Source organism: Panthera pardus, unplaced genomic scaffold, assembly GCF_024362965.1.
Source record: "Panthera pardus isolate Hobbes unplaced genomic scaffold, ASM2436296v1 HiC_scaffold_16, whole genome shotgun sequence".
Lineage (NCBI taxonomy): Eukaryota > Metazoa > Chordata > Mammalia > Carnivora > Felidae > Panthera > Panthera pardus.
The window spans coordinates 124,361,824-124,382,799 of record NW_026526721.1 but is presented as its reverse complement, the minus strand read 5'-3'; the positions used below and the strand labels follow the sequence as shown (position 1 = coordinate 124,382,799).

At 40.0% G+C, this 20,976-nt stretch overlaps 1 protein-coding gene across 1 annotated transcript; it reads right to left on the bottom strand.

Annotated features, from left to right (window-relative positions):
- Positions 1 to 18,298: 18,298 nt before the first annotated feature.
- On the bottom strand, positions 18,299 to 19,027 carry LOC109258270 (gametocyte-specific factor 1-like). Its single transcript, XM_053904236.1, is given in 2 exon segments — positions 18,299 to 18,724; positions 18,727 to 19,027. Coding segments are annotated over 2 exon segments (543 nt in total). The 5' UTR covers positions 18,973 to 19,027; the 3' UTR covers positions 18,299 to 18,427.
- Positions 19,028 to 20,976: the final 1,949 nt, after the last annotated feature.

The following is a 20,976-nucleotide window of genomic DNA, read 5'->3' as shown; positions in this document are numbered from 1 at the left end:
GCCTTCCTAGCAATGCAGATCATTGCTTTTCACTCTACTTCCTGAAATCAGCACTTTAAAATTCTATTAAGTGATACTTATTTTCACTTGTGGTGCTGCACATATTTTCATCTAGTAGCTAGGTGTACCTTAATCTATCTAACCACTAATCATATATATTGTTTGACATTTAGTTTTTCTAATTTTCTGGAATTACAGATAATGCTGCAAAGAATATTTTGCTTATGGCTTTTTTTTTCTCCTGTTGAATGATCCTTTTAGAATAATTCACATATTTGTTGTTAGCAGGTTAAAGTCTAGAAACATTTTAAGGTCCTTTGTATTTTGTTTTTTGAAAAGAATATTCCAATATATGCTGTCAGTAATGAGTACTGTTGTTTTAAATTTTGTTTAGTCTAATTTTGTATGATATTTATTTTTAATTTCGATCTTCTCAAAGTTCCACCCCTAGGCTTCAGGACCCACACTGTCACATTATTTGAACTGACTCCCTATGTTCCTACATGAATTAGAGCCCATATCAAAGGAAGATAGTGCTGGTTTTCCCTGGTAACCCATCTCATTTAAGCCAAAGGGCCTAGAATTCTCCTTCCCTAAGATAAAAGCAGGACTCTTTCTGTGGAAAACAGAATCAATATGGCCTGATTTAGGGTTGTTCACAAATCCTTATGCTCTGGAGGTACCCAGGAGTAGGAGGGCTAGAGGAGGCCCGGGGCGGGGAGCAGGGGCATCTGAAGTCACCAAGGACCTTTTAAAAATAAATTTCCCAGTATAACACAAAAGTACACACACACACTCACCTACACCACCCATGAGCCTCCCAAGTGTTGAAGCACTGCAAACAGATCCCTGAAACCAACCAGGGATCTATTTAGACTAAAAAAAAAAAAGAAAAAGAAACTATGTTTTTTTCATGATGTCCAGTGATACTGTAATCATCCAAAGTAGTAACAGTACAGATAACTGATGTTTAAAACTCATCTTCCAATGGATTAAGTCTTTTGGGTCAGAGAGGATTCACTGGGCTAGGTACGGGTTTGGCCTGAAACTTTCTTCCTAAAAGAAATCTCTGATTTCAGTTTGCTTTCTTGGCAAATGATAAGAGGATAAGCCATAAGGAAACTTAATTCAAAATCAAAAGAGCCCATAAATTTCACTTCCTTCTTTCTCAAGAAGTAACCAGCACCTCAATATATAAAAGTATAGTATTTCTATAAATACAATTTTTGAATTGGAAGCTGACCCAGAACTCTATTCCCTAAGCTTTCTACACTCTCCCTGCAACACTCTTCATTCCTATGCTGGGTGCTAGGCTCCATTACGCTTGCATGGGTACAACGGTGCCATCTTGTGGGCACTTGGAATGCTGTGACTTCACCCCAAAGTAAAGTTGCGTTTTCCCAACTACAGGCACAAATGAGACTGTCTTCTTACTGCTCTTCCATTTCTAGGCTGATGGGGCTCCCAGATGACTCAAGATGTCAAGAAGGCTTGGGGTGGACAATTTGAAATGCCTATTGGCCCTGTCTCTTGAGGTGGTGATTAAACCTTGGGAATATATTGTGTGAGAGTTTGGTGAAAATTATGCTTACAAAATATATCAGACCTAATAGGACATGTTTTCCAATAAGACAATAATGTAGCAACACTGTACCATGGGTGAGCTGGCATGGTCTGTGACTTGATCTACCCTTGTGAAAAATGACTCCCTTGGACATTGGTCTCCAGACGGAATAGGCTCTATGATTTAACTTTTTAAGTATGAGAACTATTTCCACTACAGAGACTCACCCACATCCTTTTGAACTTTATGAAATTAGATGTTACAGTTCAAAAATGTATTAAACTTCTAGAGAGAAAGCACAGGGTTTTAGTGATGCCAAAAAAAAAAAAAAAAGAACAAAAAGTATTTGGAGAAATGTTTGAATCAGCACAGAAATTATGTAGTTTAGCAATATGTTAATAAAAAATTAATTTTCTTGTGATAAAACTCTTTTCTTGAAAAAGCTAATAAACTTTCTCTTCAATGGGTCTCCTTATATGGTTCAGCCAAAGACTGGACTGCCTGTTAATGTCCCTTGGGAAAAAGAAACCTGTATGCATGTAAGTTACTCCTTAAAAAGCTATTTGTTCAACTAAGATGTGTTGTTCTTGCAGTGTTATCACTGTTAGAAAATAATCTGTGATCCTGTCTTCTTGGTGTGGATTCTCCACTAGCAAAATTCTATTTTGAAATGCAAATGAACTCTTCTTACTACAAGCTTGTATAAATGGCAAAACATCTCATAAGAAAAGATACAATTGTCACACAATTAGGGATCTAAACAGGAATGCTGTGCTAATATTTTAATTTTGATCCATTGCAATGATATATATTCAATAATGAGGCAGGATGGGACAAGACGGTAAGTTAGGGAAGAAAGTAGTTAATAGTACCACATGGGGTGGCCCTGAACCCAGAGCCTGGCAGAAGACAGAATGGACTTCCAGGAAGTCATCATGGGGCCCAAGAGAAATAAACAACACTTAGGGACCCTCTTGACTCCCTGGTTACATTAGATTAACCAGAACCCAACAAACCACAGTTGCAAGCCAGAAGTGCTTTTAGAAGAAACTTGTGAAAATGAATGTATAAAGAGGTTATGTCCTGGAGCCGATTCAGTCCAATTCCTTCAACCTTCTTCATTTTCCTACAGAACTCTACTTCCTGTTAATGTTTGCATTGACTGCCCTGTGGCACTGTAGGATCCTGAATCATCAAAGAAAGACCCAATTATGTTCCATGATGACACTTACTAGATGATATAGTGGGTTCATACGTTGCAGAATGATGTTTCACAAATGTGGAAATGATAGGGGTTATCTGATCCACCTCAATTAGTCAGAAACTTCAACTAAATAGAATCCCAGTTCTGATAATATTCCCTTATGATGATAATGAAGAAGAAAAGGAGGAGGAGGAAGAGCAGGAGGAGGCCAGAGGAGGAGGAGAAGAAGAAATTCCTTCAAAATAATAATTCTGGCCCCTTCCCAACCCATCCCTACTTTATATTGAGGAATCACCCTATGTTTGGTGGACAACTGGTATTTTGGCAGGACAACTGAGCACTGAAGTCAATGGTGATACTGATAGCCTGAACATATGATTTCCTCCTTCAATTTTCTAGTGTGGAATATATTTTGCTTCCATAGAAGTTGTTCTCTGTAAGACCCCTTTAAATAATTTGTCAAATGCATGTTTGATAGCAAGTACATCATTTTCAAGAACATCCCTTATAAAATTGGAGGCTAGAGTATAAATATGATCCACTGATAATGCTGTGACTACCATTTACTTAGCATCTAGGGAGTCATGGGTGTTTTATATGCATCCTCTCTAATTTTTAAGGCACCTCTGCCAGGGTGGCAGTATTATCTTCCCTGTCCAGGAGGGGAAGCCATTTCAGAGAGGCTATGTAACCAGAGTCAGGCCATCCAGCCAATAGTGCACAGGCAGGGCTCAAGTCTTCCCAGATCACCTTGCTGGGTTTTGGGGGTTTGGGGTTGTTGTTGATTTGTTTTTATTTATTTTTGAGACAGAAAGCACAAGATGGAGAGGGGCAGAGAAAGAGGAAGACAGGAACCGAAGTGGGCTCTACATGAACAGCAGAGAGCCCAATGTGAGGCTTTAACTCAGGAACCGTGAGATCATGGCATGAGCTGAGGTCGGAGGCTTGACCAGCTAAGCCACCCAGGCGCCCCAGCACCTTGCTGGGTTTTAATAGGAGAGCCATGATGCTGTTTTGGTAGGAAAGTCTATTTTCTCTGTCTCTTCTTAGCCCAGGGGAAGGTCCCCCTGTCTCTTGTTAGCTAGATAGTAGGAAGGGTGGATGGGGCGGTGTCAGACACCAACTGAACCCACATTTGTTGTCCCTTTTTCCAGCACTTTTAGACTTCTCTTCTGTTCTAGATTCTTCAAATAGATAAAGGCCATATCTCTACTTAAAATAACACTCCCCCTCCCTGATTTTTGCTGTCTCTTCTACCTGCCAGTCTAAATCTCTCTTTTATTTTCAGCAGCCTTATCAGATGAGTGTCCTAATTGCTCTGTTTCCATTTTTCTTTCACTCTCATGACCAAATATATCTCTTTATTTCCTACCACTGTAATAAAGCTGTTCTCCTCATACTTACCCATGACATCTGCTCCAACTCCAAAGGGCTCTCTCCCCTTCCTGACTTTCTGAAATTCTTTACAGCATCTCACACAGTTGGCCACATGCAGCACTGCCTCCTACCAGTAAAAATACTAGCAACCAACACACATGTAACAGTGACTGTGCTAGGCTCCAGGTAAGCACATTAAATGCACTATTTCATTTCATCCTCACAACACCCCTGTGAGGTTGGTACTGTTATGAGTCCCCATTTTACAGGTGAGGAGACTGAGTCTCAGGGGGTAAAGTAACTTGTCCAATATTACACAAGCAAGTACCTGACAAAGACAGATGCTATGCTAACTTTAACAACACTTACCCAGTCTTACTATCTTACCGGCACAAAGCTAAGTTCTTTAGGGGTATTATCTAATTATTTGGTGTTATATCTTCTCCTGTCTTAACCCTGAGCCTACCACAGTGGGTTTATAGTCTTCTGTCTAAAACAGAATCTGTCTCTCTGCTTTATTCCTTCCAACTTCTAAACTCAAGGGTTTTTAAAGTTTTTCCTTGTATGTCAAATAGTCATTGACGTACAGGGCATGGTGCCTGACTCTGAGCACCAGAAGGAGAGCAAGGTAGGCTACCACCTGCTTGGAGCCAACCATGTAGTGGCGAAAGAAACAGACATGGTACAAACCATTACCTGAGCCAATCAGCAGCCACTGAGAACATGCCCTCTGCCTGTCTGTGAGGCATGCCATTTTGGGTAAAATGGCACACGACCCCAGATACCCCTTCCTGGAAAGTCTGTACTGCCATCCAAAACCAGAACCCTCTCAAATAACCCCCAGCACTTGCCAGGCATGCTGTTTTAGTGGTGGAGTTTGAGGTGAGAACTCTGGGAACCAGGTAAACACTGGACCTTAGCCTGGGTCTCATGGAGGCAGGAGATAGCCCACACCTCCCTGTACTGGGGGTAGGGCCCTGAGGGCAGTGTCAGTTTCCCTGCTTGTTCCTGATTATGCCTGGGCCCCTGTGCTTGATTGACAGTCAACCCAAAACAAATGCTCTCCTTCACTTTGCCCTAACTGTGCTTGGTTCTAGGCATCTCTCTAGTGGGAATATGAGCTTCTCACTAGCTAATAAGGAACACACTTTTGTTTTGGTTTCTTTCACAGTGCCCAGCTTTGGACTAAATATATAAAAGGCATACATCAGATACACCTGTTTAAGTACATTTCTCCCCTCAACACTTGGGGCAAAATAAATGGAATTTACTCCTTAAAACCAAGGTCCCTTGAACCAGAAAGCAAGCAAGCTAGCTTTCAAAGAAAAATAGGGTTGTATCAAAAGAATATAGGCATAAGCTTGAAGGGTTTCCTACTGGTCAAAGTTGGGGCAACTTAAGCATTAAATACATGATAACTATAAATTGAATGTATAAAAATCCTAAGTCTATAATGATGCTCAAAAGAGAAAAGGCCAAAAAAGGTGACTTGTCATCATCAGAGGAGGCTATTATATCAACTCCTTACTTGTAAAATTTACAATTAATGGAAAAGAATTAGGCATTATCTTGCCTTTCAAGTGGCAGCTGTATTTCAGGGTAACCAGAGGACATTTTTTTCTTTATAGTAAAACCCCAGCTGATAACAGATGGACTTACAGAATTAGAAAATCACTACTTCACAACTCCTAATAAGAGGAATGATTCAAACATGGATCACTGCTGGATGGACCAATAGGGGACACTTGTCTGGTGCTAACTGGGTGTCATCCCATACATTGCAAGGGGGAAGGCTTTGCAGAGGAGGGATCAGGGTTCTATCTCATTCTCAGTAGTAGTGGGACAACCAGACAGTATTGTCCTTTTGTGATGAACCGACATGACGTATGACATCTGCTGTGACATACGCTTGCCTGAGCTATTTAGACTGAATCTAACCAAGACTTTAGTTTTAACTTTCAGTTCACAAGAAACACAGGGATTAGGGGAACAAGTGAAACAATTCCACAAGGGATCACAAAAGTCCACAAGGCAGTACACTCTAAAGGATAGCTGGCCTAGTCTCAACAAGGTATTGTTAAGGGAGACAAAAGAGAATGAGGTAGTTCTAAGGTTAAACGAGACAGGCATAACAATGAAATACAATATGTAGTCTTTGATTGGATCCTGGTTTGAATATGCCATTTTGGGGACAGTTGAGGAATTTTTCACATGAACTAGGTATTACATGATATTAAGGTATTATTGTTAATTTTGTTAGCTGTTACAACAGAATTATAGTGATATAGGAAATTGTTCCCAAATTCCACCACCATGAAATAACTATTGTTAGTATAGATAAACTTCATTTCAGACACTTCTGTATGAGTGAGAGAAAATGAACATGAGACATATTCCTGTAAAGATAAAATAATTCTATATACTAATTTTAAGGGGAAAGTTACATATTGAAATTTAATTGAATTCCAAGAAGAAAGAGGAACCAAAATGAATCTGAAGAAATGCCCGAACTTTGGAAGATTGCTTCTTCACTACATGAGATTTCTTAAAATACAGCACTAAGATTGAGAACAAAGTTTGAGAGGCACTTTTGGAGGCTGAGGTCATAACCTTTTTGAATAAACTACATGCTTACATTTTAGGGAGCATTTATCAATTTCTTGGTCTAAAAGTGGAGGAAATAAGTCCTCTTATTTTTCCTCCTATCATCTCCACCTTCTAAATCCATCCTTATCTGTTGATCAAGATGTTTAAACACTAGTCCCACATTTGTCTAGTCTTAGTTTATATTTAATGGATTCAGCACCCATCACATTTATTGCAACTTCTCTATTTTTTAGTTCTTTATTTTTATTCATCTCTTGATTGCCTAGATTTTATCAAAACATTTTTTATAATACTCATGAATGTCTCACAGCTTAAAGCCAGGGGAATAAACTCCCTGAAACTTCTCTCCTCCCCACCTCTGATCTTCTGTCTGGACTTTCATTGGCCAACACTAACTGTTACCCAGAAGGTATGGGGGCCTGTTGATGTAATCCTTAGAAGTCAACTGGAAGTCAGGGTGGAAAGGAAGAACAGATCTGGAGTGGGAAACAGACACAGTCCAGCGCATGTGAGCAGTGGAAGACTGTTGCTGGCGAGCAAGCAAGATAAGGATTTAAAAGGTCACTGCCACACATGGAGGTCCTCATGAACTTAGAGGAGACTTTGGGTGGAGAGTGTGTAGAAGTCAGAATGGAGTGGACTGATGAATAAATGGCAGGTGAGGAAATTAAGAGATTTCACCATGTTTGGCTAAGAATGGGGAAGAGAAAAGAGAGTGACCGCTGGAGGGTGATGTACAAATGAGAGAGATGGTGTGGATAATATTTCAAAGAGTTCATTGATGTACTCCCTGCCACTCCCACCTGCTCTGCACTCAATGACTTTCCCTTCATACCCTGAGGGACTTTCCCTGATTCCAGCCAACCCAGTTAGACAAGAGGTCACTATAAAACCAGACAGACAACGACAGGAAATTATGGCTCTTAAGTTCAAAATGGACTTGTCTGGGTATAAGAAAGACTCAGATGTGTACTTACAGAACCAATTAATCCTACCCCCACAGTTGAGATAAAAGACCCCCAGAGATGCTTTAAAATTTTTTTAAACGTTTGTTTATTTCTGAGACAGAGAGAGACAGAGCATGAGTGGGGGAGGGGCAGAGAGAGAGGGAGACGCAGAATCCGAAGCAGGCTCCAGGCTCTGAGCTGTCAGCACAGAGCCCAATACGGGGCTCGAATTCACAGACTGCGAGATCACGACCTGAGCCGAAGTCGGAGGCTCAACCGACTAAGCCACTCAGGTGCCCCCAGAGATGCTTTATCCACAGCCACCCCTCACCTTGCACTGAGTCTGACAAATCCTCACCCCCCTTAGTTTGGAGAGGTAAGAGTAAAGAGTATTCATGCCTCATGCCAAGGTGAGACCCAGGGAGAATAGTCCCCCATACCATCCGGGTACAGCAACTGTGCAGTAGAGGGATTTCTATCACACTGACAGCCCACAGAACATCATCCCTACATTACATTCTTCATTACATTAATGACATTTTGCTAACTGGACCCCTGCTAAGTGGACCTCAGAAGATTCCTTGGTGTCTGATTATCGATGTGGACCTCAGGATAATATGCAGAAAATAAGAACTATAGAAACTATGCTCTACGTGAATTAATTGTTCCTCTTCCCCCATCTCCCCCAACACTAGTATATATGGAGATTATTGGTAATGAATAATACTTTAGGTTACCAAGGGGAGTATCACAAATTGATGTCACTCCACAATAAGATGATAATATGATGAGACTTTGTTTCCTGTGTCAGAGGCATGAACTTTTCACTGGAAGGAAAAAGAATGGATGCTGTGGGACAAAGGAGTGGATAGTACTAGTTATCTTCCATTTGCTCTTCCAAATCCACTGTCTGCCCTCCTCTGCTCTTTTGGGAGGCTGAATAATGGCCCAAAGATATTTAGATCAAAATCTATGGAACCTGTGTATGTTACCTTACATGGCAAAAGGAACTTTGCAGATGCGATGAAATTAAAAATTTTGAGATGTAGAGATTATCCTGGATTATCCCACTAGGTCCTAAATGTGATCAGAGTATTCTTAGAAGAGGGAGTGAGAAGAAGATTTGACACAGAAGAGAACAAGGCCATGGGAAAAAAGCAGAGAAGGAAGATGTACATCAATGTACATCTTTGAAGATGAAGGAAGAGGCCACAAGCCAAAAAAAAAAAAAAAATGCATGGAATGTCACTCTAGACTCTGGAAATAGCAAGGGAACTGATTGTCCCCTGGAGCCCCTGGAGGGAGTGGAATGAGGCTGATACCTTCATTTGGCCCTATAAGGTTCATTCCAGACTTCTGGACTTCAGAACTGCAAGAAGATACATTTCTGTTAGTTAAGCATAATTTTTGTGTTCATTTAGTATAGCAAATAGGAAAAAATAGGAAGAATAGGAGAAAAAAGCAGAGCCCTGTTCTCTGCCCTTAAGATGCTGGCCTCCATGGACTATACAAGGGCTTCTTTGCTCTGTCATTTCTGGTTCAGTTTGGCCCAACTGGTTACTCTTGTATAATAAGATTATACAAGAATAACTAGAGAGAAAATGTTTAGTTGGGCTTATCCAGGGGTGAGGTTTTGTATATTAGGTTCAGGGATACAGTAATTGGCTTCTACTAGCTCTCAGGAGTCAACTGTGTGCATCTCTCCCCAACCCCATGTTCAGCGGCATCATGATGATGGCTTAAAATCAGTCAGCCACAGTGGGAAAACTTACACCAAGGAAATCAACAAATGCTACACATCAGCCACCCACTCAAATTGCTTGTTAAATATTTATAAGTATCCTACTGAATGAAAAGAGAGAGAGATTAAAGAGATTATGGTATTGGGAAGAGAATTACTAAAATTACCAAAATTACTCTGTTTAATTAAGAAAACTAAAAAACAAAACAAAACACATAACATATAAGGAAGTTGAGGGATTAGAGAAATCTATTGATACACACAAAATTCAGGTCACCTGTAGTTATCTGGGGAGGGAGATGCAGTCAGGAAAGACACATGCAGGGCTCCTAAGGTACTGATGATGTTGTATTTATTAACTGTGGTAGGTACATGAGTGTTCATTTTATTTTCATTCTTTAAACGTACAGCTATGTTTTACACACTTTTTTGCAGGTATGGTACACTTTTAGATAATCCTGAAGTTGGTTTACAATTTTTTAGACTACTATATAGACTCAATTGTTTTATCAGACATTGATATCATGAATGGTTAAGAACCTGAGCTTTGGAGGCAGACTCAAAGTCCAAACTTGAATATTCTGATATTAGTTTCATGACATTATACAAAGTATCTTTCATTTCACAAATATTTGCTAAGTACCTATCATATTCCAGATATCAGCCTATGTATTGGAGATATAATGATTCAGAAGACAGATGGGCCAGAATCACAGATACTGTTTTCTGTTGTTATACATCTTACACTTTAACCTCTATGACCTTCAGTTTTGTTTGTTTGCTTGTTTTTTAAGTAGGCTCCACACCCAGCATGGAGCCCAGCCCAGGACTTGAACTCTCGACCCTGAGATCAAGAGTCAGCACTTAACCAACTGAGCCACCCAGGCACCCCTATGACCCTCAGTTCTTACCAAGGACTTGGAATTGGTGAAGATTATGCAGATGTTAGCATAGGGTATGATACTTGGTAAATGCTCCATCAGTGGTGGTTATTTTACAATTAACATGTAAGAGAAGTAAAATTATCCTTCATTTATCTGGTAACGCTTAGAAAGATGTTGCATGTAAATGAATTTTTCTAGAATTTAATTCCTTGTTGTCTTGAATTTTTTTAAACTAAGGTATAATGTACATATAGTAAGTCCATAAGTCCTAATTAATGAATCAATAACTTTTATATCATTAAACGCCCATGTAACTACCATCTACTTCAAGATAGAAAATATTTCCAGAAATGTTCCACAGAAATGCCTAGAACTTTTTTATTTTAGACATTTTTATGGCTAAATTTCTGAAAACTCTGACATGCTTTTTTGTCTTCAGGAAGGGAGGACCAAAACATAACTTAACTGGATCTTGCTGACTATTCCCAAGGGGTGATATGCTTTCCTGTGTTCTTTCTTTTCTTCCTTTCTCTTCGGTATCTCTTTTAGATATACAAATATAACATGAGGTTGGATAAGTTTATGTCTGAGTTTTGGTCTTTTCTAGCTGAGGCCTTTTTTTTGAAGATCCACACTTTCTTAATGTACATTATTTTTAATTTATGGTAGAGTCATACATAAGTTACTGATAACTATATGTTAAATAAGAATCATACTGGCACTAAAGCAAACAAAGCTCAGTGAAGGGCTTTTTAGTAACAAGACCTTAGGACAGCCATGTCAGGATTTGAAAGAGATGTTGTTTGCTTTTGACAATTTTTTTTCTCTTCCATGAGTTTCACCTATTTTGGACCTGACGTAGAGTGCTCTTACACTTGATTTATTTATCCAAGTAGCATCCTTTCAAGACTGGTAGTAATTTGATTCCTTGTTGTGGATGAGAAAGGAGGCACAGTATGTAAAGGTCAACCTCACCCCAGGACAACTATCGTAGTCCAGGCCTTGTCCTCCCCAGTATTTGAGGTTTCAGAAATATTTCTTGTCACTTCTTTAGGAACCAAGTAAATCTGAGAGTTCACGATTATCTGAACAGGGAGGTAATCCCAGCAATTGCTTCCTTAGGGTGAACTGTATGGTCCAATACAGGTACTCCAGATTGACCACTTGATCTTGACTCACTTCCTGCTGTTTGGTGGTCATGGATAATTCGAGACTTCAGATCACATTAGGGAATGAATTACTGGAGTGGGATAAACGTAATCTGTATGCAACACAAATTCATGGGTGGTGCCAACTGCCCACATGTGTCCCCCAAGGCCTTTTGCACAGATTCAGCCTAGCAAATTCATTTAATTCTTAAACAGAAACTGAATGAATAAAGGACTATTGAGGCTACACCTTTGGAAGTGTATGGATCTCACATCCATCCAACTAATCATCCATCCATCCATCCATCCATACATCCATCCATACATCCATTAACAGCTTGCTGTGTGTTGGGCACTGTGCAGGGAGCTGCATGTAACTTCCAAGAACCCCTGGCTCATCCCTGCCTGCCACCTCTGAATGAATGTACTTTCTTGGCTTCATTTTATTTCTCTTTTCTCAGAGACCCATCATCTCCATGCAGTGTGGACCCAGTTTAATCTTGGCTTGGAAATAAACTCATTTTTCTCCCCATTTATAGAGAGGATTCTCCACAAGAGAGAGAGGCGGTGTTGCTCGGTGGGCCGTAAGGGAGAGATCACTGCACTGCCTAAGATGGCTTTTCTCCCCTCTGCAGACTCTGAGAGTCCCACTTGGACTCCAGAGTCCCATTGAGAGCATGACAGCAATGTTTATGTGCAATTCTAATGCTGGTTTTAGCTGCATAAGTGCTTTTTAATGCATAGCATTACAGCGAGTGGGTCCTATTCTCTCAGCCTCTGAATAGCTGTCTAGAGGGGCGTAATTCCCAGCTCTGCCTCCAAGCACTGTTATTTACAAGCTCAGTTACACGTTCACGTCAAGTGTGGTGAAAGCCAGGATGGAGATGGGCTGAGTTTAAAGCAATTTGGCAAGTCTTTATTCCCTGCATAATCACTCAGATTCCTCAGCCGCCCTTGACCACAGCTTCCTGTTCACATATGTCAAAGGGAACCTGGGAGTTTGGGGAGATCGACTGCAGAAGTAAAATTTCTTCCTTCTGCCTGACTCCCTCTGAGGTTCCCCTACCAACCTCTTAGTTACCCTTTAGAGCTACACTGAAATTAAGATTCCCAGTCCAAATCTGTCCACTGCTCTCTATCTCCACAGCTTCACCCTGTCCTAAATCCTTCAAGTATCCAAACTAAACTTGCCTCCCCTTTCCATCCCCCAATCTAGCCTTCACCCTGCAACCAGACTGTTTTTTGTTTCTTTAAGTGCAAATCAACTCTTGTCACTAGGCTGCTGAAAAATCTTCAATGACTTTCCATCAAGCTCAGAATAAAATTTACCACATATACCTCATCTCATGTTCTGTCTCACTCACTACAATCTGGTCACACTGGCCTGGCCTCCTGACTAGTCCTCAAACACACCACATTTAGTTCTACCTCAGGGCCTTTGCACATTCTGCTACTTCTGCCTTTCCCATAGCTGCCTCTTCATTGTTCAGGTCTGAGCTCAAACCTCATTTCTTTAAGAAGGATTTCCTTGAACACACAGTCTAAATAATCATTTCTTCCTCCCAGTTACTCTCTAAACCATTGTCTTTTATGTTCCTCAAAGCAATCAACATCTTAGGAAATAATCCTATTTATTCAATTGGTTATGTATTTTTCTATCTATTCCATTAGAATATAAAATCTATGAGAACAGGAATATTGAGTGTCATCATCACCATGTCTTGGCACCTAGTAGGTACGTAAGTGTTTATTGAAGGAACACATTTTCTCAACAAAGTATTAAGGAATGGAATCTGCCTTGTTGTTATTGCCATCCCTGTTACATATACCTCTAGCTCCTGCCTTTTCTATATAGTCATCTTAGGACAAAGGAAATTGGGCCAGTATGATTTTTTTCATGTTTCCTTTTATAATGTTATTTGTTTAATCAAAGTTTGCATGCCCAAAATTTAAAGTGTTAACTAGTTCTATAAGGTATTTATTTTAAAAAAAATTCCAGGTCCCTTCTCCATCTTTCTTTCCTCTTTCCACTTTCTCTTATTTTAGCTGATTATCTGATTTACCCCATTGTTTCTAAATAACATCTCTCAAGTGTTGATTTATGAAATTTTCTGTTTTAGGCATTATTGGTTGACTTCCCTCTCACAAAGATGATGATTTGTTGACCTTTCTATGAGAGATGGGGATTCAGATCCCTTTCCTACTTTCTGGCCAATTGTATACAAGCTCCCTCCTCATCCCTGAACTTCCCCTTAGAATTAGTCTTAGTTTGGTTAGATTAATATTCTGTGCGGTCATTATTATAATGGTTTAAATACTGTCATAGCCAAGCCATATAGTAACATAGGAATATATTTCCTTTCCTGCACAACCACTGGTCACCAAGCGTCTGCCCAGATGTTCCCATCTAGGATCTATTTGCCTCTGCCCTGCAGGAGCCTTTGCCAGAGAACCAGAGATTCCTCCTCCAACTTCAGAATTGTGACTCAACTTAGAGAGTCCTTTGGAAAACAGAAGCAGAAAACTCTGCTAAAGTCAGTTTCCTATGCCTTAACATCTTGACTCATTCAAATCATTGAAAGTGGTAAAGTGGGCGTGCTTTTTTGGCTGTCTCATGTGTCCATATCATGGCACTGTCACGCAGCATCCCTTTCTGGGGGGCTCTTCTCTGTGGAAGCCTGAGGTTTACTGATGGACACCATGTTATAGGCTGTTCTATAAACTGAATTGTGCTCCCCAACCTCAACTTCATAGCCTGAAGCCTTAACCCCCAATGTGACTGTTTTTGGACATAGGGCCTTTAAAGAGGTAATAAAGGTTAAATGAGGCAGGAGGGTGGGTGTTTTTATAAGAAGAAGAAGGAGACACCAGAGATGCCCAAGCACAGGAAAGGTCATGTGAAGACACAGGAAGATGGCTATCTACAAGCCATGGAGAGAGGCCTCAGGAGAAAGCAAACCTACCAGCACATTGATCTTAGATTTCTAACCTCCGAAACTGTAAGAAAATAAATTTCTGTTGTTTAAGCAACACAGTGTGTGGTATTTTATTATGGCAGCCTGCACTGACTGATACACTTTGTGAAGTTTGTAGTGTTTTGGAGCTAAGAAGGGCTCACTCTGGTAGAGAGGGGCATCTAACCCTGCCCAATTTGCCCAGCGCTTACAACTTCTCCAACAGCCCCAAGCCCTTTTGGGGCCATATTTGGTGTATGTGCATGCTGTGTGTGGACTTTAGAATCCCGTTCTTACTGACCTACATGCTACTCAACTGCTTTTTCTGCAAAGGTGCAAATATTTCATTTTTAGGATTCATCTTGATTCCTAAGGATTTACATGCTGAGTTACTTGAAGTTAAAAGAAGCCAGAATTTGTGTGGACTTCATGCCTCCACCCAGGTTGGAATTTACAGCGTTATAAAGGCTTTTCATGGTCTTTGTAAAGTTTTAAAACTGTTAAATTTTAACTTTAACAACTCAGGTTGTAGGTTGATAGAGACACCCTATATGTATTCTCATAATGAGCAATGAATTTTCTTCTGGAAATGGATAGAAGCTTATTTCTGCTGGCTGCGGGTTCATCTTCTTTTCTAAGGAAGCCATTTTTCATTTGTCATAGGACTCGAAATTTTAAAAAATTGTCTGCAGTTGTATAGCATAGCTGTCTTAATCACAAATAAATTGGCTTCTGAATGCCATTTACATATTTTTCTCATACCTCAGCTTGAGTTGATTTTTATTATTTGCTTTATTTTTATCAATGTAATACACACATGGTTTTTAAAATTGCATTTTAGAAAGAGGGAAAACAATGGTCCTTTATCCTATCCCTTCCCATCCCCATTCCTGCTCCCCAGATGCCAGCATTTTTAACTTTTTAAAGCTGTATCTTCTGTTGGTTGTTTCTATAGTTCCAGATAATGTGCTTCTACTACTATTTCCTGATTTATCCACTGTTGACATTATCTATCGATTATGGTGTTAAGATTAATAGCTCTTTAACTCTCTTAGGCTGTCCCCTCCTCACCTGTCCACATCCTCCTAATATAGTTATTTCACTATTTTTGTTAAATCCATAATCGGTAGTTTACAGCATTATGACACAGTAAATATGTCCTCTGCAAAGCAAAGGAATGCATCGTGACTACATTTTCTCCCTTCATCGTTTTTTTGTTTTGTCTGATGTCTCTAATTGCCTTCCTAATTTCTTGCTGTTTTTCTGGCATCAACATACTCACGTGATTTCCGAACTTTTCATCATTTTGGGCGTTGTATGGAGTCCCCTTTTTCCTGAAGTTCCCCTACTCAGAATCTTCCCTCCAATGGGCACCAGTTACTGTCTGGTCCTGCAGCCCGGTGCTCTCCTGGAATGTTCCTCCATGGCCCTGCAGGGTTGACTATACTCTTCCCACATCCGGTTACTTCCTTTTCTGGTTTCATGCCTGGTTCTACTCAACCACATCCTAAGACAAGAAGTTGTCTGTATATTTGCATGTATGAAATGTTTTCATTTTCTCCTCATTTTGACGGATCATTTAATTGAATTATAATCCTAGATTGAAAATTATTTTCCCTCACCATTTTGAAGACACCGTACCACTGTCATTTAGTGTGCAATACCCACTATTGAGAAGTTTGATGCCATTCTGATTCTCATTTTTTGTAGAGGTTCTTTTTCTTTCTGCTCCATAAATTTTTAGGGTTGTCTTTTATCCCTAGGATTCTGAAATTTCATAATATGCCTTAATGTAAGCTGTTTTTAAATTAATTATTTTAGGTACCTGGTGCAACTTTAAGAGTCTCTACTTTCATCCTTCAGCTCTGGAATATTTTCTTGCATTTAAAATAAATAACCTACTCTTCTCTGCTCTCTCTGGGTTCCCGCTCAGAACAACTATGGGTCAAAGGTTGGGCCTCCTGGATTATATCCTCTATGGTTCTTATTTTCACCTATTTCCCCTCTCCTTTTCAGGGAATTTTCTCCATTTTATCTTCTAACATCTATTGCCTTTGTATTTTTGGCAATATTTTTTATTTCCAAGACCTCACTCTTGTTCTCTTAAACTTCCTTTTCTTCATGGCCATCTTCCCCTACATTTTTGAGGAAACTGATTAGAATACCAGTTTGGATACCAAACTGTTTTTGTTTGGTTGTATTTTTTTGGTTATTGTTTTAGTTTTAAATTCTCTGAGTAATCCATCTTGCTCAGATTTAGTCTTCCTTTTAGACACATTATTTTTTTCCTGCTTGAAGCCTTCTTCAAATTTCTGGTGACTCCCCATCATCTGTTCATACTTATGGGTGATGAAAGGATAATTGGAAGCAAGGATCATCTGGTCATGGTCTGTGCTCCAGGCAGGGCTGCTGAGACAGCCCTAAGTGTCACTGCATAGGGCCATCTAGAGAGAAACCTCTTATCCTCAGTGAGGTAAACATCTCATTACTGACATTCTGCAAGTAAGGTGGTGGGTGATGGGTGACTGGGGTTCACTGGTATATACTCATTTTGGGGGTTAATTTCTTGTCTTTGGCCCTACCTCACCTCATGGCAACCCAGTCCCACTCTGGGGTTCTTTGGACAAAATGGCTCTCTGATTTATGCACACTTCAGACTGTCTTCTCCATTTACTTCCCAGCATCCAAAAACGTACTGAAATCTCTTGTCACTAATATCTTCACCAATCTCTTTGTCCTTGTAGCTTAATGTATTATATTCCTTTAGGTGGGGTCTTAGAGGAAGAGTACATAATTCCTCACCTTTAATCAAAGGCAGCTTGAAGTATTAATGTTTTGAAATACATAGTAATTGTACAAGTCCATTTCTATTAAAAGTCTAGAATAAGCAAATCCACACAGACTGAAAGCAGATTAGTAGTTACCACAGGCTGGGGGAAGGCAGAAAGGGAGTAGTGACTGCTCAGTGACTATGGAGCTACTTCTGGGAGTGATGGAAAGTTCTGGAACTAGACAGTGGTGATGGTTGCATGACACTATGAATGTACCTAACGCCACTAAATTATACTCTTAAATTGCTAAAATGGAAATTTTATGTTACATGTATTTTATCATAATAAAAAAATACATAGTAAAAATAAGTAGTTACCATGAATAACTACAAAGATTTTTACAGAGTGTATTCAGACTGTGCTTCCATAGAATCCTGGTGCTCTATGATTAGTGCTAATGTGGAAATTGAATAATAGCCTGTCCCATTCATATTTGAAAAAAATCAATTCCTGAGTAGAATATTCTCAATTTCGAGTTTTCTTCCCACACATTTTTCTTTAACTTTTGGCACTGATGCCTCTTATCTATCCTAAGGCCAAATAAAATATTTTCTCTTATTTACTGTAAAAATAAATATAAAGAATAATTTCAAGTTGAAAATATAAGTACCCCTTGTAGTCCTACAAAGAAACTAAACCATCCCTAATTTTCTTCTTTTTCATTTATTTAGAAAATACAATACTCAATTGTAAGTAAACAAAAAAAGCAGCTTTATATGAAGAGTTATTGTACAACTATGAACTATTTCATTAGTTAGCTCAGAAATGCAAAGAGCATCTTAGCTACTGAGCAGCATTGGGTGTTTGGAAGAAACAGGCCCACAAAGCTAAAGTGACCTTGTCATCCTAGGCATCCTGGGATGAGGACCCTATGGCCTTGACCAGAGGCCAACACCCCTTCCCGGTGACCCCTCTGACCAGTCCGACAAGCGCTGTCTTTAGGTCACCCTCATGCTGGCTTAAAACCAGCTAATGTTGACAGAGCACTTAGTATACTAAGAGCTTTATAAGGACTATCTTTTTGATAGTCCTTTTTTTTTTTTCCAGTTTGAAAGTCACAGTTTATCTTTCTACAATTAGATTAGGAGAAAAAAAAAATGAAGAACCCATTGGTAGCAGGAAGAAGCAAGAGTCTTCTAGGATCTGGCATTTGATGAGATAGATATTCACTTACTGTGCATTTCCATTGTTTTTCCATGGCAGAACATACGGCAGAGACTTGGGAACACGCATGCCTGAAGCCAGGTTACTCTTATGTTCCATAACTATGTTGCTTGCAGGGCTGTTGTTGCCACAGTAGTTGGCTGTGCCCCAGACAAATGGGGTGATCTGTTCCCACAGATCTTTATCCCAGTCTTCATTGAAAGGAGGGCACTGCCAGGTGCTCTCAGCCAGAGTCTCTTGTCCAAGGTTCCTGGTTTGGTTGACAACATCCTGCTCAATACAACTTTTATCACCACAGCTTGAGCTACATGGTGGCTTATTTCGGCCCGAGGAACCTGGTGGCGAGCAATGAAGGGACAAGTAGCCAATTTGTTTGCGACATCAGGATGATTCTTTCTGCACTTGATAAGATGATAAGGAAACCTGCAGGCCCTGATCTGGTGGTTTTTATCATAGGGGCATTGTAATAGCTTTTCAGGGTCCAGGGAATCGACGTAAGTTTCTTCCATGTTGGAAATGATGGAGCTGAATCCAAGTGCTGGTCGAGACATGCTCTTCCCACAGTCGCTTTCTCCCCACCTCCAGGCCCCAGCAATGCTCGCTTCCGTCCCCCCTATCTTTTTAAATTTATTTTTTATTGTCAAAACCATCAGAGTTTAATAAAAAAATGACTCTAACAGTTCATCTTAACAAGTGATTAGCCATGATAGTCAAAGTGTATACACAAAGCAGTAATCTTCTGTTAATCATTAATGCTCTTTTCTCCTGAGATGATGAATCATTAACTTCTGGATACTCATCTTTAAAGAGAAGGCTCCATTACTATATACGAACTGTAAAATAACATGTGAAAAAAGGAGATTCCACTCAAGTGGGTAGCAAAAGGGATTCAGAATACAATTCACTTTGGATGATCAATCCTAGAGTTCTATGAAAATGAAGATCAAATGCACATCATTAAGAGTCTCCAGCGTAGAAAGTCAATCTCCCATCCAGGCTTCCTACTTATATGTCCTCTTTGCAAGCCTTTCCCAGATGTTCCCAAAGTGATGTCTCAATATACCTGTCATGGTCTGTAGACAAGAAGCATCCTATTGTCTTCCTGGATCTCCCAGTCACTGGAAAAAGTTGCCAGGTGCTGCCCTTGAGAACAATTTGAAAACTGGAAAAGGTTAGAAAACATCCTTCTATTCTCTTGAGTGTCTGGAAAGATGGCATCTTGGAAATTGACTCTGTGAGGCAAGAGGTTATAATTTTCATCTATCCTGAGGAAGAAGAAATAGGAGTAGTCCTGGACCATGGTGGCAATGTTCCCATTCTACAGATGAGAAAACTGAGGCTTGGAGATGTCAAGTAACTTGCTCAAAGCTGCATAGGTTGTAAGTTGCAGAGCCTGAAGGCAAACCCAAGCAGCTTGCTCTAAAGTCTGCTCTTGTAGCCATTAGGTACTATCTTCCCTTTTGCAAAGTAGAATTATCCCATTTCAGGCCCTCTGGTAACTGTACAGTTAAGAAATGCTAAAACAAACCACCACCAACAACAACAACAACAAAAAAAAAACAACACAAAAAAAACCTCTGGAGGAGCAGTTGTCAAAGACCCCAATTTTTCTTGTAATGTCACCTTTATGTATGGTGTCAACAAAATAGAATTGTCAAGAGGAGAGGGAGCCTAGATGCAGACAAGCAGAACTCAGCAGGAGGAACTCATTGCTCATGGGAGCAGTGGTCTGGTGACCTTCGGGTCAGTCCTCCCTGGCCCTACAAAGATGGAGCTGTTGCAGGGTTGCCACCATCTGCCTAGGTATGCTGAGGCTGCTAATCCAGGTCAGCTGGCCTCAGACTCCTGTGATAGGACCTAAGGGGTCAGTGAGGGAGTGGCTACCTCAGAGCATGTGTGAAGGGCTGTCCTGGCCAAGGTGCAAGTGATAGACTTTTCACAAGTCTGGAGAGAAGTCCAGCTACTCCTCATACCCTCTTCACAGGTATCGGAAGAAAACTCTAGAATCTTCCCCTGGATTATCTCTATATATAATGGTTCAAAATGAATTAGTGATGATCAACATTTAACTTCAATCTAAAAATATAAGAAATATATTTACCCTTTTAATTTATGGGTTGACACTGGCACCCTCGCTGGTCCACTTATCACAGGGTTGTCATAAAGGGTTCTCCTGGTTCCCTGATGGAAGCAAGTGAATGCCCCATGGGGCCCTCACTTATCAGACACATCAACTGTGTTATGTGATCAAATGATCCTAATTAAATAGAAGTATGGGCTGCATCATCATTACTAACAATGTAAGCACATGTGAGCAGTGAGAAATAACAGGGTCAATGGACACTGTATACCCAAGCTCAACAGCAGCTATCATACCAGGTCAAAACAGTGGCAAAGTAGTCAGATCTGACAAGAAATTGGCACTAAAAATAAAGTTGAAAAAGACTATAGTAATAATTTTATACTCATTATCATTTAAAATGAACCTGACTCTAGGAATATATTATAACTTTAGCTGGTACCTAATGGTAAAACTATCATATTAGCCAAAATTG